Source organism: Aotus nancymaae, unplaced genomic scaffold, assembly GCF_030222135.1.
Source record: "Aotus nancymaae isolate 86718 unplaced genomic scaffold, 86718_ANA_hifiasm-v0.15.2.pri h1tg000067l, whole genome shotgun sequence".
NCBI lineage: Eukaryota > Metazoa > Chordata > Mammalia > Primates > Aotidae > Aotus > Aotus nancymaae.
Genome location: NW_026988482.1, coordinates 37,240,565 through 37,258,318, shown reverse-complemented (window position 1 = coordinate 37,258,318; position 17,754 = coordinate 37,240,565). Strand labels below are relative to the sequence as shown.

General features: G+C 39.8%; 1 protein-coding gene across 16 annotated transcripts in view; it reads left to right on the top strand.

Annotated features, from left to right (window-relative positions):
* Positions 1–17,754, top strand: part of CADPS (calcium dependent secretion activator) — a 472,594-nt gene that overhangs the window by 117,206 nt on the left and 337,634 nt on the right. For all 16 annotated transcript variants that reach the window (XM_064367295.1, XM_064367298.1, XM_064367286.1 and 13 more), the window contains exon 3: positions 6,714–7,046. In XM_064367295.1, the coding sequence (XP_064223365.1) occupies positions 6,714–7,046 (333 nt within the window). The remainder of the gene's footprint in view (positions 1–6,713; positions 7,047–17,754) is intronic.

The following is a 17,754-nucleotide window of genomic DNA, read 5'->3' as shown; positions in this document are numbered from 1 at the left end:
GTACCAAACATAATCGAGAGTATGTGGAATATGGGCAACATATATATAGCCTTCTGTATTTAACGATTTTCTCCTTCCTAACCATACCAATGTTCTAACTCTTACCTATCCATGACGTTTTCAAGTCTCCACTTGCTGTTACTTACAAATGACAGTGCATTCAGCAGCCCAATGCTTTGAGCCCTGACCAATGCCACGTTTCTGAGTTCTTCCATGTGAATGCCACCCTCCTCCTCCAGCATGTGTCCAAGTGGACATATCCACTAACCAACTAGTTACCTTTGGACTGCAATATAAAATGTGAAAATGAAGATTTATTTCTTTTAATTTACTTAAAAAAAAGAACCTCTGTGCTAGCAATAAAGCATTTATATTGTGTACTCTTAAAAAAAAAAAAAAAGAAATAGAAGAAAGAAGTTGTTGAATGTTGATAGAATCAATTCACTCACTGGGCATGGAGGAAGGAAGGTGCAAGACACAGTAGGGAAAAATGATACAGAAAAGAGAAAGGAAAGTACTTCTGCTCCTAAATTAGCACCACCTACCACAAGGTCATGGCCCTAGATCTGCTTCTGACACTTTACCCTGAGTCCTTTATTTTTTGAAGAATATTTTTAAAATTGAAAATACATTTTATTTTAGAAATGAAAATGCACCTTGCCTTAAAGAAGGTAAAATTTGTATTTTTCCAAGTAGAAAAAAATGTGTTTCAAATGACCATGAAAGTAAAACTTTCCCATTATAAAAATAAAGCAGACAATGTAGAAAAATTTCTACATTTAAATGGTTAAAAAAATTGTTGCAATCTCATCATTCTAGATAACCACAATTAAACTTTGGTTTATATCTTTCAAGTTACTTTTAATGTATCTGTACATGTCAAGATAACTATTTGGCTTGCATATTAAGGTGGGAAATTACTACAAAATATTAGTAGCCCACTTCTTTTATTTAACACACTTGTTTCCAATCTCCTTTCTCCCTTTACAAAAGTCTCATAAATGACATACTCTCATCAGTAAACTGTATTTTTCCTATGGTATTCTAAATTCAGGACCATGTTCCTGTCCTCCAATCCCACCCCACCCCTGCCATTGGAAGGCTGTGGTCCGTGATAACCATATATCTTGGACGTCTTTGGATGCTAATGAAAAAATATTTATCTTTTTTCATGGTTGCATGATAGTCTATTAAAAAATAACAGCTAATTTGTATTACATTCTTAGCCTGTAGTAAGCAATAGGCTAACCAACTTGTATGCATAATATCACTGAATCAGGATTCAGGGCTCACCAAAATCCTATAAAGGAAGGTTGCTATAATGCCCATTTTAAAGGTGAGGAAATTAGAGCCAAGAAAGATTAAGTAACTTGCTCAGGTGGCAAAGCTAGCAAGAAACAGAGCCAGGATTTTAACCCAGGTGGTCTAATACCAGCGCCCACCCTCCTAACCATAACGTCTACTCCTTTCATTAGTTATGTGCCATTTATTAATAGTGACAAGGTTTGTGTTTCTTGTAAATCTTATTTACTCCATTATCTAGGTGTTTTTCTTATTTATGTTGAAATGATATGCTTTTTTCAGAGCAGGAATGAATCTGCCCTGGCTTCTCAGGGCAGGGAAGCAAATGGGAGCTAGGCCAACCCCATCCGTAGTGTGAACAGTCACTAAGTACTGCTGTGTTTGTGTGTTTCTAAAATGACCTTGAGGTTGCTTGGCTCTGGTGATGGAGGGAAGGACTGATGGATGAGGTCAAGTCGCTGAATTGACTGCCCTTCACAATTCCGTATTTATTTGTTTATCTTCCTTCTCTCATTATGACCTGTCTGGAAGCTGGCAGAAAAGCAGGGAGGATTTATGGATGTGCCCAAATAGAACTGGGCTTCAGGTTAAAGTCTCTTGTGGCAGCCACTAAAAAGCAAAAACAGAAACAAACACACTTACAAAATACAGAGAGAGCTCCCGGCACAATTGAGTTTGAATAGTTGTTTTAGAGACACACAGGCACATCGGTACTTAGTGTTTGTATTCATTATAGGGTGAGGCTGGCCCAGGCCACACTTCCTCTTTGACAGACTGAGAAGCCAAGACAGATGATGTGCCTGGAAAAATAGTTTCCTGCTGCCACCTTCTCTCCCCATGGCTGTCTTGCCTTCGTTGGGCAATTCATCTTTACCGTCTCCCCAGTTTTCAGCCTCCTTCATCCACATTCTTGACATTCCACTCATCTCTCCTCCTTCTAGGATCTGGTAGTTTTATCTTAACACAGGACAGATAGATCCCTCCACTTTTCAAAGTCTTATCAGTTTGATCCTCATCAAAGAAGAAAGGCTGGATGCCTTCATTGTTGACCATGAAGGAGAGTGAGATTGATAGAAGTTAGGTGACTTGTCTTCCGCTGGTAATTCAGAAGTATTTATTGAGTAGCTACTATGTATGAAGGAAGGGACTATGTGAAGCAGATGGCATGTCCAGGATTCAGGGTTTACCTGATATGGTTTGGCTGTGTCCCCACCCAAATCACCTTGAATTGTAGCTCCCATAATTCCCATGTGTGATGGGGGGACCCAGTGAGAAGTAGTTGAATCATAGAGGCAGGTCTTTCCCATGCTGTTCTCGTGATAGTGAGTAAATCTCACAAGATCTGATGGTTTGATAAAGGGGAGTTCCCATGCACACACTCCATTGCCTGCTGCCATGTAAGATGTGCCTTTGCTCCTCCCTTGCCTTACGCCATGATTGTGAGGCCTCCCCAGTCATGTGGACCTGTGAATCCATTAAATGTCTTTTCTTTACAAATTACTCAGTCTTGGGTATGTCTTTATTAGCAGCCTGAGAACACACTAATACATCACCCACCCAACCAGTTAGACTCCAGCTGGCCCCAAGTGTTGACAATGAGTGTATCTTAACACAGGACAGATAGATCCCTCCACTTTTCTAAGTCTTCTCAGTTTGAATCTCATCAAAGAAGAAAGGCACGATTCCTTCATTGTTGACCAGGAAGGAGAGTGAGATATCTTACCCCTTGTTACTGAGTCCCATGGAAAATCTAGCCTAAGTCACTTGTTTTGAGAGACCAATATACTGTGCATGCTGGCTTCCCCTTAACCTTCTCGCCCCCATCCAGACATAGTCTCACTCTGTAGTTTCCCTGCTGGAGGAGTCTGCTTTGCTCTTGTAGTTTCACTCATTCCACAAATATTTACTGAGCACCAGCTACGTGCCAGGCACTGTCTCAAGCACTAAGAAGGAGTAATAGAAACAAAGAGCGACAACCCTGCCTCCCTAGAACTTATAGTCTAGCTGGAGATCAGATATTTACCAGTCATAAAAACAATGACAGAAGGCAGCTCCATAAGGACCTTGAGGGAAAAGAATCTGGGGCTGAGAGCTTATAACTGGGGCCCACTTCATGTTTGCGGGATAATAATATGAACAGACGTAGAGGAGCGTATGACTTCATTGTTGATTGAATATTTTCAAGTAACCCCAAATGTTTATTAGCACTGACAACAAAGGCTTAACCCCTTAGTGTCCCCACTGCCATCACACGCACCTGTTCTTCTACAAGCACCTCTCAACTGGCCTCCCTAACTATTTTCTTGGCTCCCTTCAGTCGTTTTCCTCATTACAGCCAAAGAATGTGAACTGGTTTGTGCCATGTCCCAGTTTAAAACTTTCAGTGGCTTTCCAGCACCTTTAAAATGAAGACCAACAACCCTAATCCCCTCCTCTTCCTGCATGCCTCCTCCTCCTCAATGCCTCCCTGGGCTCTGTGGCCCCCTCCCTGCCCATCTCACATCCCTCACTCCCAGCCCTCATTGCCACAGCCACACTGACTCCTCTTTATTTCCTTAGGCAGTTGGGGTCTTCACACGTGTTGTTCCTTCTCTCTGTAATAACTTATAGCTCTCCATTCACCTATCCATCTTTCGTATATCATCTTGAAGGTGTTTTCTTTCAGGAACGCTATCTTGACCACATATTAGAATAGATTCCTGGCTATAGGTTCCCGTGGACCCTTGTCTTCAAGATCATAATCATATTTACATGGCACTATTAGGATTATGTCAGTTGGACTCCATGAGAGCTAAATCTGTATCGGTCTCTTCCTCACCATTGTATTCCTGGTACCTGGTACAGTGTCTTCCACCTAGGGAGTACCCAAAGAAACATGTAAGATGGGCAGGGAGGGGTCACAGAGCCCAGGGAGGCATTGAAGAGGAGGAGTTCAAGCCTGGCCTACATGGTGAAACCCCACCTCTACTGAAAAAAAAAAAAAATACAAAAATTAACTGGGCATGGAGCAGATGCCTGTAATCCCATCTACTTGGGAGGCTGAGGCAGAAGAATCTCCTGAACCCAGGAGGTAGAGGTTGCAGTGAGCCAAGATTGCACCACTATACTCCAGACTGGGCAACAAAGTGAGATTCTTGTCTCAAAAAAAAAAAAAAGAAAGAAAGAAATTAGAGAATCAGAGACGGGAGGTGATTTACTCAAGGTCACACAGCAAGTTAGAGGCAGAGCTGGCCTGAGATCATGATTTACAGCTTCTGCCACAATGCTCTGTTGCCTCTCCAGAGACTTCCTTCGCTAGCCTCAAAAAGCTGGTGTTTGGGATCTGTAATGTGTTGGTTAGATGGAGAAACCATCCCCATTACGTGTTACAGGTTTGTAGGTAAATTGTTTAACTCATTAAGGCTCATCAGGCCTGAAGATTCATTTGAAATTCTTTTTCTATAATTAATTTTCAAATTAACTCTAAGGTCTCATCTGAGTACCAGTTCCCAGTCACAGGGAAGCAGGCCACGGCCTCTGCCCTGTGAGGCAAATCCTCAGCCCACCTTTCTAAATTAGTTCATTAACGTCAACAATAAATGGGAGTCTTTTTTAAAAAAACACTGCTTCACCCCAGAAAGCCTTTGTGATGAAGCATGAGGCAATGAGATGCCTCCAGGCAATGCTGTCTCATGGCCAACAAGTGCATTTCCTGAAATCTGACAGGGGAATGAACGTTTGCTCTGCCTCTCGAAGGATATTTATGCACCTTCTGAAGTGTGACCAGGACACAGCTCAAACATGTCAGATGCTTCCTCTCTGTGAATGTGAAACGGCAACTTCACTGCCTTGTATTACACCCCAGAACCATGTAGCTTGTGTAAGCTTCTAAATGGTAGGCAGTGGAGCGAAAGTAAGACATTCTTAATAGAAGCCTTGGTCCCAGGACTCACACAACACCAGCAGACCAATCAGGGATTTTCCACCAGGCGGAAGAGGTTCTCATGAAGCAGGAGAAACCTGCAGGGAAGGAAGGAACCAGGGTGAAATAAAAAGACTACCCATTTGTAGTTAGACAATTTGAGTTACCAAAGGGAAGTCCCTTCCCCTCTCTGAAGTCTTGGTTTTTCATCCACAAAATAAACAGAACATAACACCTATGTTCATTGTTAATTCACTTATAAAGTGTCAGGTGCTGAAGACATTCTAGGAACTGAAGACATTGTGAGGAACAAGGAGGACACATTCTTTGCCCAAGTAGAGTTTACATTTCATGAAGGAAGATAGGTAATTAAATATATGTTTACCTGATACTTGTATATTTTCAGTTAAGAGTTTCATTGAAGGGATAAAAGGAGATGCAAAAAGTGGTTAATGTTTAATGCTATGTGCTGGCTATCATACCAGGTACTTTACATGTAATAATAATAGCAATAAGTATAATATGGGCCAGGCACTATTTTATTTGTGTTTTACACATAACACATTTAATCCTCATTTTAAAATATGTACTGCCCTGGACAACAGAGCAAGACCCTGTCTCTACAAAAAGTTTTAAAAATTATCGAGGCATAATGGCACACACCTATAGTTCCAGTTACTTGGGAGGCTAAGGCCGGAGGATGGTTTGAGCCTGGAAGTTTGAGGCTGCAGTGCATCATGATCACCACTGCAGTCTGGCTTAGATAACAGAGCAAAGCCCTGCCTCTATTTAAAATAAAAAATTAAATATTGGGTGCATTGACTCATGCCTGCAATCCAGCACTTTTGGAGGCCAAAGTGGATGGGTTGCTTGAGCCCAGGAGTTCAAGACCAGCCTGGGCAACATGGTAAAACCCTGTCTCTACCAAAAATAAAAATAATAATAATAAATTAGCCAGGTGTGGTGGTATGCATCTGTAGTCCCAGCTACTCAGGAGGCTGAGGCTGGAGGTCACTTGAGCCTGCGAGGCAGAGGCTGCAGTGAGCTGTGATTATGTCACTGTACTCCAGCCTAGGTGACAGAGCAAGACTCTCTCAAAAAGAAATTAAACATTAAATAAGTACTACTATCCCATTTTCTAAATGAGAACACTGAGGTACAAAGAGGTTAATTTGCCCAAAGTCACACAGCCACTAAGGGACAAAGAACCCATGCCGCCTGAGCACAGGTCTGTATACTATGCGCTGCCTTTCATTATAGTATCTCATTTAATCTTTGTAACAACCTGGTATGTATAATTGTTATCATCTTACAGCTGTGGACACAGAAGCAGAATATGTAAGTGACTAGTCTGAGTTTGCACAGCCAGCAGGTGGTAGGGCAGGACGAGACCCACAGTGGTTCCTCCTGGGATGCACGTGAGGTGGGCTGGCCCAGTGTCTAGCCGCGGGGAACTGGTCCCTCTGTGGCCAACTCTCTCATTGTCTTTCCTGTCCCTGTTCTTGCTCAGGTGTTCCTGAAGAGCGACCGCGTGGCCCGCATGGTGCAGAGTGGAGGCTGTTCCGCCAATGACTCCAGGGAGGTCTTCAAGAAGCACATTGAGAAGAGGGTGCGCAGTCTGCCCGAGATTGACGGCCTCAGCAAGGAGACTGTGCTGAGCTCCTGGATGGCCAAGTTTGATGCCATCTACCGTGGGGAAGAGGACCCTAGGAAGCAGCAGGCCCGGATGACGGCCAGCGCAGCCTCTGAGCTGATTCTGAGCAAGGAGCAACTCTACGAGATGTTCCAGAACATTCTTGGGATCAAGAAATTCGAACATCAGCTCCTGTACAATGCCTGCCAGGTAAGGTGTTTCTCACCTGGGCCCAGAGCTGTGGGTAAGCAGAGCTACATTCCAACTTCCATGAGATGCTTCTTGATTTTTTTTTAAAAAGATTAAAAGTTATATTTTATTATTGTACTGGTAAAAAGTTGAATACAATTCAGGCTATATTATACTCATGCTTTTCTTCTGATTAAAAAAAAAAAAATTAAAACATTTTTGTGAGTCCCTAAAAGTCTCAGGGCCCTAGGCACTGAGCTCATTGTGTCTAATGGGTTAGTTGGCCCTATGAATAACGCCTGGTTTCCAAGTGTCAAAAGTGCTAAAAATCTAAAAAAAAAATATGGTTCTGACTTTGGTGTTTGCCAGTTGAAGGGCTTGTGCTTCCTCAGCTGGGAAGACAACTGAACTTAGTACCTGCCTGTCAAGAATAATTATTTAAAATGGAAGCTTGCACAAGGCCCGATACCTGTATATTAGTCACATCATGAGTTTCTGAGTGGTTCTGATGGGGAGAGCTGAGGCTCTGCCTGCATCCATCTCTAAATGGACCTATATTTCCTCTAGATGGAGGATTGGGGAAGTGAGGTATCCCCTGTCTTGATATCTTACCTAACCTTAGCATTATATTCATTTATTCAACAAGTATTTATTATGTGACTATATTGCAGTCTGAAATTCTTACTGGGTGTCACTTAGGAGCAATTTAAAAATGCACGTTCCTAGCCCTAGAGATTCTCATTATGCAGCCTCAGAGCATGGCCCATGAATCTGCATTTTAAATAAGGGCCTTCTTCCTGGTAATTATGTTGCCCTTCCACTTCGAAGAACTATCAGAGAGATTCATCTTTGCCTTATTTGCTAATATTCCCAGTGTATAAAATCTTGGCACACAGTGAATGCTCTGTAAATGTTTACTGAATTAATAAATGGATAATGGAAAATTATTTTAATTGGTAGATAGGGTCTTATCAACTATGACATATCACCCAGAATTTTCTGGATGTTTTAGTAAGAGTCTGTTTAGTGTTTCATAATATAACACATGCATTACATTCAGAGATATTGCTGGTATCAACTTTCATCTCATCCAACTTTAATTCAAAGCATTGATCACAAATCTGGAGATGAAAGGTTTCTGTGATGGGTCAAGAAGTATTCTGAAATTTCAAATCTCAATATAAAGCTAAATTTAATTGTTCTTTTATTTAAAATATTACTATACCCCACCATGTAGCAGTTTTAAAATGGGATAAGCAGGTGGTGTTAGTATCTACCACCACTATCACCTCCACCAGCGTGTCTACCACAAGAAGGTGTCATAGTGTCCACATTGAAAAATCATCCACCTGAGTTATAAGTAAGATTCATAATGACAGAGTCAAGTATTCCTAAAACTTCTCGGTACAAAATTATTCTAGGGATTAATTTTTATTCGTATTGCAACAGCTATTTTCTGAGCTTGCTCAAACCTCAGCATCATTGGAATGAATCCGTTGCTATGCCATTTCTTGTCTTATCTCAGTGTTTTTGCACTTGTTGAATTGAGTGGTCAGACCATATTTTACTCTTTTCTCCTAAAAAGTGAATTAATCCAACTCTTGTTCAACATCTTTTTTGTGTGCAATAGAAAAAAGTATAGTAATATTAAAAAATAATGTCTTCTCTCCCCAAAATAAAGATTGTACCCTTAGCCAAAAAAGAATTACAAGACAAGCCAGGCATGCTGGCTCATGCCTGTAATCTCAGCACTTTGGGAGGCTGAGGCAGGTGAATTACCTGAGGTCAGGAGTTCAAGACCAGCCTGGCCAACATGGTAAAACCTTGTCTCTACTAAAAATACAAAAATTAGCTGGGCGTGATGGTGGACGCCTGTAATCCCAGCTACTCAGGAGACTGAGGCAGGAGAATCACTTGAACCCAAGATTGCGCCACTGCACTTCAGCATGGGCGACGGAGAAAGACTCCAACTCAAAAAAAAAAAAATTCTAAGATAAAGGGAAGTACTTCTTGGGATGGGGATACTTAAGACATTTAGTGTTTTAATCTCTATTTATACCTAAATCTGATTATTGTTTCAGGGTTTCATATCAGTAGAAGTTAGGGCTAAAGAACATATGTAAGTAATTCACACATACAAAAATATACATGAATTCTAAATATATGGTTTTTTTACTTCTATGTCTTTAATAATTTAAATTTAGGAGTATTTAATTTTATTAAATTCCAATTTAATTAATATTGGAAAACAAAAGCATTTTAAAAGAAAGAAAACACTGGTCATGATATTTCACAACATATAATGCTCATTTCTATGACAATACAGAAATGACTATTCTCATAACTTACTATGACAATAAATTCTTAGTGCAGCTTTTCTGTAATCTGTTAGCAGCAAAACAAATCTTTTGACCTAGGAGCTCCACCTTTAGGAATTCATTACAAATAGGTACTCAGATGTGTGTGCCAGAGTGTTAAGTCCAAAGATGTTCATTGCAACCTTTTATATGATAGTGAAAAAATGGAAGCATGCTTACTTCCCAACAGTAGAGGATTAATTAATTAGATTTTGATTTAACCATACAAGGGAATACTCTTTATCCAATAAAACAGTAATAAAAGAGTTTTTAAAGAAGAAAGCTTACTATGTGGGAAAATGTTCCGTAGATATTGCTAAGTGGAGAATCTGGCTATGAAGCACAATATGGAGGCATAGTCCCATTTCAATGGGGAAAAAAGGATGGAAAAAGATACTGGACAGCAAATAACAAAATGTTAACTGTGCTTATCTTTTTTTTTTTTTTTTTTTTTTTTTGTGAGACAGAGTCTCACTCTGTGGCCAGGCTGGAGTACAGTGGCACAATCTCAGCAACTGTGTAACCTCCACCTCCCTGGTTCAAGTGATTCTCCAGCCTCAGCCTCCTGAGTAGTTGGGACTACAGGCGCATGCCACCACGCCTAGCTAATTTTTTTGTATTTTTAGGAGAGAGAGGGTTTCACCATGTTGGCCAGATGGTCTCCATCTCTTGACCTTGTGATCTGCTCACCTCGGCCTCCCAAACTGCTGAGATTACAGGCATGAGCCACCATGTCCAGTCAACCGTGCTTATCTTTAAAGAATAGGATTATGGTTGATTTTTATGATTTTCATTTGTGCTTTTTTTATGTCTCCAAATGTTCTGCCTTAAACACAGTTATTTTGTAAATGAGAACAAATACCAAAAGTCTCAACAAGGAAACCATCAGAACGATGAAATATGAAGAATATCATCTTCTGAATTGTTTTTTAGACATCAGGCGTTAACATAACACCTTTATGATTTTTGCCATTTTTAAGTACTACCTGGATGATTATTTAATATTTCTTATTAAACCAACTCCCAAATTCACTTTTTTTTTTTTTTTTTTGAGATGAAGAGTCTCACTCTGTCACTCAGGCTGGAGTGCAGTGGCACAAGCTCGGCCCACTGCAACCTCCACCTCCCAAGTTCAAGCGATTTTCATGCCTCAGCCTCCTGAGTAGCTGAGATTACAGGCACGTGCCACCATGCCCAGCTAATTTTTGTATTTTTAGTAGAGATGGGATTTTGCCATGTTGGCCAGGCTGGTCTCAAACTCTTGACCTCAGGTGATCCACCCACCTCGGCCTCCCAAAGTGCTGGGATTACAGGCATGAGCCACTGTGCTTGGCCCCAAATTCACTTTTTAAGCCCCTCTTTCTCTTAGGTAATGTACATAAAATCACAGCTTTGATTATTCTTTTTACAAAAAAAATAGTATGCATTAAAGTGAAACCTATCTATTAAAATAGAAACTTTTCATTGGCTGGCCCTCTTAGATCATCTCACACCACAGTGATGCAGAAGGCATGGTGGCGGTAGCCGGCGTGCTGATGTACTGATGGGACAGAGCTCTCTGACTCCATCCCTGAAAGTAGCCCCAGACTGACCACAGCAGCTTTCATACGAAGTCTGCATAGGCAGGCAGCAAAGCAGAGATTTAATTTACTTCCCTCCTGTTTTTTTGCTGGCAGGCTGTTTGTAGACAGGCAGCAAAGATAAAGTACCTGTCATGCCTTACCATCAGGTGTCAGGCACTTACCATCAGGTGTCTGAAATTATAGATTTACTCTCTCTCGCAGACTACACTCTCAGCTCTGCACAACTCTTATCAACTCATAGGAGTAAGTCAGAAATGATATCATATCACTTTCTTCCTCACTCTACTTAAATTGTTTCTTGTTTAATTTTGTATTTTCTGAACCTTCTTCTCCTTACCAGACAAAGCAATTTCTAGGTGCTTCTAAAACCCAAAACGTGTTTAATGTTTTCCTTTTATGCAGATCATATCCTAGGGGAAGCTATAATCTGATTTCTGCTGCTGCTTTGTGAAAGTTCTCATGCTCACTCTCGGTTCTGCCAGTAACTGCCATTTTTATCTCAAATGAGAAATGACGTTTATCAAAGAGTGATTATATCAGTTACATATCAGTGTTCTATTGTGACATGAACCATGTCTATCAAAACTTAGGAGAAAAGCAAGAGAGTTTTTAACAAATGTCTCTGAATTTGCACACAGAGTTTTTTAACGTCTTTTTTGTTTATTTGAGAATTAATGGATAAATCTCATAGAAGAAGTTCATACTCAACATAATATCCAAAGTAAAATGACAATTCTTATTATGAATCAGTGTTGTTTTTATTTTTCATAGACCCTTGGGAAGATGCAGTCAATTATATAACTATTTGAGTTGAATTCTAAAGGTAACTCAAAAAAAGTCAGGTGGGCTGGGCAACGCAGCTCTATTCTAGCACTTTGGGAAGCCAAGGTGGAAGGGTCGTGTGAGTCCAAGAGTTTGAGAGCAGTCTAGGCCACATCTCTACAAAAAAATCAAAAACTAGCTGGGTGTATATGCATAGTCCTAGCTACTCAGGAGGCTTAGGTGGGAGGATCACTTGAGCTGGGAGGTCAGGGCTACAGTGAGCCATGATTTCACTGCTACACTCCAGCCTGGGTGACAGAGTGAGACCCTGTCTCAAAAAACAAATTTTAAGTGAGAGAATTTGAGAATAGGTTGTATTATCTGAGAAATGAGGCTAAGGCAGACCTGCTTTCCATCTTCATGAAATTCGAAGTTGACAGTGATGATGATTTCATGATATTTAAAAACATTTTCAGGAGGCAGCATCTCTCCCCTTTCCCTTTAGTGACTTTCAAATTTGTGATCAATTTTGATTCTCAGTTGCACCAGCTGTCTGCTACTTTCTACTCCTCTGTTTAACTTTATAAGTTATCCTTAACTACCTTATTCAAAAATGTGTGGATATTTTCCCTTGAAAAATACCTCAGAGGTGCATTTTAGGAGTAGGGTCTACATCTTCATCTATTTTTAAATGCAAATAGACCTTCTTAGTGAAGCAATCCAGCTAATTTTGAAGAGATGTGATGAATATGAGCTAAAGATGTCAGTTGTATCTCGATGTTTCCATTCTGCTCTTTGAAAATGCCATTTCTGGTTGTTCCGTCGCTGATCACACTCTTCCTTTCTAAACTAAGTGCAGCATGACTCCAACCTTCTCCTTAGCCATTACATGTGCCCAGCTGGCAGCAGGGATAACATGCACACTCCAACTAATGGGACATGGCAATAATCTCTTCATTTATTCTCCCAGAATTTCTAGAGATTTTTCAGATAAGTCTGAAAGAAGAAAGAAATCAAGAAACTTGATTTATATATAAACACCTTTGCATTTTTGATATTGGATTTTCTATCATTATTGGACTGCTAATTTTCTTAACACTTAATTTCCTTTCCTTCCAACCATCATCAGCATGGCCTTTGATGATGTGGTTATCTTATTATAGTACTGTCTTCCTTTAACTGGATGAGCACTTGGCAGCTTTTCAGATAGTTAGACTCTGAAGAGAAACCTCAAATTATCAGGCTTTCAACTGTGACCCAGATTGCTGGGTTGTATCCATACCTGATTACAGAGTCCTTAATATCCATTATAACTACATAGCTTTTTCCTGGTCCAGAAGTTTCTGGTAGGTCTGTTGACTGAACATTTGCTTTGGGGAAACAGACTCTATTTCTTCATCACTTTTCTTGATCCTTTAACAGCAATATAGTTCTTTACATGAATGGTCTTTCACTGAATATCTACAGAAGAAATGTTTTAAAATCTGGAGATGGGAAGTGGTAATGGAAGGCTAATTTTAAACACTTTTATTTAGAAATATACTTTCATCATTCATTCATTCAACAGATTTTAGCATCTACTGTGCACTAGGCATCACGTATTGTATGCTGAGGATAGAGTCTAAACTTTCTTACATTATCTTAGAATGGCCCATGATGTGACTCCTGACTAATCATTCTCCTTGTTCACTACACACCTGTCAATGACTTTATAGTTGTCCTTCTTAGATTATTGCTTTTGTTGTCTTGGTTGTGTAACAAGTTGTCACAAATTTAGCAGCTTTAAAGAATTCCCATTTATTATCTCATAGTTTTTCTAGGTCAGAAGTCCAGGCATGACTTAGCCACATCCTCTGTTAAGAGTCTCACAAAGCTGGAATTAAGGTGCTGGCCAGGCTGTGTTTTCATCTGGAGGCTCAACAGGGAAGGATCCACTTCTAATCTCCTTCATGTTGTTGGCAAAACTCCTTTCCTTGCAGTTGTAGAATCTCCAGATCCAGTTAAAGCGGGGAGAGAGGGTCTCTGGTGCATCAAATCTTTGATTTCTAGACCCACTATTAAAAGGATCACCTGGTTGGGCACAGTGGCTCATGCCTGAAATCCCAACACTTTGGGAGGCTGAGGAGGGAGGATTACTTGAGGCCAGAAGTTTGAGAACAGCCTGGGAAACATAGGGAGACTCAGTCTCTAAAAAAAAATTTAAAAATTGGCCAGGCATGGTGGCCTGTTCCTGTGGTTCCAACTACTTGAGAGGCTAAGGTGGGAGAGTTACTTGAGACCAGGAGGTAAAGGCTGAAATGAGCCATGATCACACCCACCACTGCACTCCAGCCTGGCTGACAACCAATCAGTAAATCAATGGATGGCTTGATTATGTCAGGCCCATGAGGCTAGTCTCCCTTTAGATTAATTTAGAGTCAACTGATTAAGAATTTTCATCTGTAAAATGTCTTCATTCTTGTCATATACTATTGATTAGAAGCATATACTCTTGATAGAAGTTATATACTATTGATTAGGTTCCTCCCACACTCAAGGGTGGAACTATAGTAGGGCAGAACTCAATGTGGGAGGCATCCTAAGGATTTTTGCCACGTTGTTTTTCTCACATCCCACAGGCTTTCATGAGCCTGGCTCCTTCAGGTGTCATTTTAAATGTAACCTTTGTAGAGAAGTTCTCCCTTACCATTCTGCCTAAAATGGGCTCCTCGGTGTTTGCTTTTTTCCTTCCTGAAACAATATCCTGTTTATATAGCACTTAATGCAATCCGATACTGCTTTGCACACTTATTTTCTTTCTTATTGTCCATCTCTTCTAGATTTCATTAAGAGGAAGATTGATATCTGTTGCATTCACCGCTATACAGCCAACACTTAGCACAATGTCTGGCACAAAATAGATGCACAATTAAATATTGGCTAACTCAGTAAATGTAGAGTCCAAGGCAGTTATGGCCTCAAGGGGCTTAAATGTCCACATTACACAAGGTCCATGTTTGGTCATTTTTTTGGTTCAACAAAGTGCAGCAGTTTTACCGGTCTTCAGTATTCAGCCTGAATTCACCTGCCAGTACTCCTGTTTTATAATGTGGATATCACCTGAGGGTCACAGTAATCTTTCAGGCATAAACTTTCCTTCTGACCACACTCAATCTGTCTCTTCCATCACATGATTGGCCAAAGAGGGACAGAAATTAACCTAGTCTTTTCAAAGTCATACACTGCCCCTAAAAGTCCTTAGATATTCAAGGGACTGCAAGTTTTAAATGACTTTGCTTGCCAGATGTACTTTTATTTCAGCCATCTTCAAATGTGAAAATAGATTAATATGTATATACTGGCCAGGTGTAGTGGCTCACATGTGCAATGCCAGAACTTTGGGAGCCTGAGGAGTGTGGCTCACTTGAGGCTAGGAGTTCAGGACCAGCCTGGGCAACATGGCTAAATGCCATCTCTACAGAACAAAATACAAAATAATTTCACTGGGCATGGTGGCTCACACCTGTGGTCCCAGTTACTTGGGAGGCTGGGATGGGAGGATTACTTGAGCCTGGGAAGTCGAGGCTGCAGTGAGCTGTAATTATGCCGCTGCACTCCAGCCTGGGTGACAGCGCAAGACCCTCCCTGTCTCGAAAACAACAACAACAAAGATGCATATACTCAGTTACTAGGGTCAAATTTAGAGGTATTAAATATGTGATTGGTATAGGGACAGAGAGCAATAATTAATTTCCCAGAGCAACAATCATGGTTTTTCTTCTCTATCACTCATTTCTAGAATACATGGCCATTTCTGATTGCACCTGCTGTTATCAAGATGCTAGCAGCAATGGAAAGTGGAAATTGAGAGACAGTGGGTATCCTGCATCTAAGGAGCAGGGAATTGGGCATTTTCTATGCAGCCTTCAAAACTGCTATAGACATTTCAGCAATTTCTTTCCTTTGTTGCCGAAATGAAATCATAAATATGCTTGTTTATTCAGTCTTTTCATATGCATTGAACTGCAAAATTGTAATCAGAGATGTTAAAGAGGTGTAGTTTCAGAAAAAATACATACAAAAATAATATTTTCTGATTTTTTTCTATCTTTTGCCAAATGACAAAACCTATAAGCCATCTATCACAGCCTTGCAAATAGAGATATTTTACCAGCCTTTGGACACGTTTTGCCAGTCCAGATTCCCCATACTAGTGAACTGAATTTTTCAAGCAGCCTTTTTGCTTCCTCAGTGATTCACACCTAAATTAGCAGAAGCTTGGGTAATGGAGTATAGTGTGTTGATTAAATTTTGTTGTTAACCCTTTGTGTTCCAATCCTCTTTGAAAATATGAATAAAATATATTAATTCCTTTTCCTTGTTGGCTAGTGAATGATTCCACATCATTCTTTTAGAGTGAACTCTTAGTGGAGGCTTCATAATCTATGTTCTGACCTCCAGTTTGGACATCAATTATACCTACCAAGTATTAAGTACTTACTATGTGCCAGATGGTAAGCCTAATACTTTATATGCATCATCATATTTAATCCTTATAACAAGACTTTAAAGCAGACATTTTTACCACATTTTAATAAAGAAACTAAAAGGCGGGGGGATTAGACAATGTTTCCAAGGTCAAGCAGCCAGTCAGCAACAAAGCTTGGATTTGAACTCAGGATTTCAAGACTTCAAAGCAAGTTCCTAAGTAGCCATCTTTTCCATAGAGAAGATTTTGGAGATTAAGTAGAAAGTTTATTGATCCTGTCTATACTTTAGGAAGGTGTTAGGTATGTGTGTATTTTGCTAAGTCTTTTATGAATCTCTTTTATTCGGTCTGCTCTTTTTTTCCCCCTAAAATTTGTTGGAGGAAAAGAAAGTTTAGTTGAAGACTCAATTCTGTATATTGGCTACACATTATTTTAATGGACGCATCTATTCAATAGCCACTGCTTAGGTTTGTTTCCTTTGCTCGTTTAGGTTCTACTCATAGCAATCCAAGTGTTTCCTGATATAATTTTTAAAAACATAGTTAACAAAGCCCTGCAGTCTTCAGAGGATTGTTGGAAGATAGGGAATTCTCATTTTTCTTATCTTGTCATTGCTTATGCATGATCTGGCCAATTGGGTGACCTGAAAACTGTAGTTACTTCATGTTGTTTCTTAGCTGGGCCAAATTTTTAAAAAGTTATTCTTTGGAGGAAGAACATACCCACAAAAGCAAGCATAAAATTCCAAATGACAAAGCTTCTCAGTTAATAAATAAACTAGGAGTTGGTAAATATTTTAGGCTTTGTGAACCTCATGATCTTTGCAACAACTACTTAATTATGTCATTGTAGTGAAAGCAGCCACATATAATATATGTAAGGTATATGGGCATGGCTATGTCCTAGTTAAGCTTTATTTACAAAGACAGGCAGCTGGCATATTGACCCACTGGCTGCAGTTTGTTAACCCCTGAATTAAATAATTATCACATCATAACAGTAATAATTATTTACTTTCAAAAAGTTATTCCATGGATGTAAGATCTTACCTTTTCCATCCAAAAGCATTCGTTTTTCTCCACAACCTTGCCAACATCTGTTGTTTTTTGACATTTTAATAATAGCCATTCTGACTTGTGTGAGATGGTATCTCATTGTGGTTTTGATTTGTGTTTCTGTAATGATCAGTGATGTTGAGTTCTTATTCATATGATTGTTGGCTGCATGTATGTCTTCTTTTGAGAAGTGTTCATGTCCTTTGCCTACTTTTTAATGGGGTTGTTTCTTATAAATTTGTTTAAGTTCCTTAAAGATGCAGGATATTAGACCTTTGCCAGATGCATAGTTCACAAAAATTCTCCCCATTCTTTAGGTTGTATGTTGATAGCTTATTTTGCTGTGCAGAAGCCGTTTAGTTTTATTAGATCCCATTCATCAATTTTTGCTTTTGTTGCAATTGCTTTTGGTGTCTTCATCATGAAATCATTGCCCGTGCCTGTGTCCTGAATGGTATTGCCTAGATTGTCTTCCAGAGTTTTTACAGTTTTGAGGTTTACAT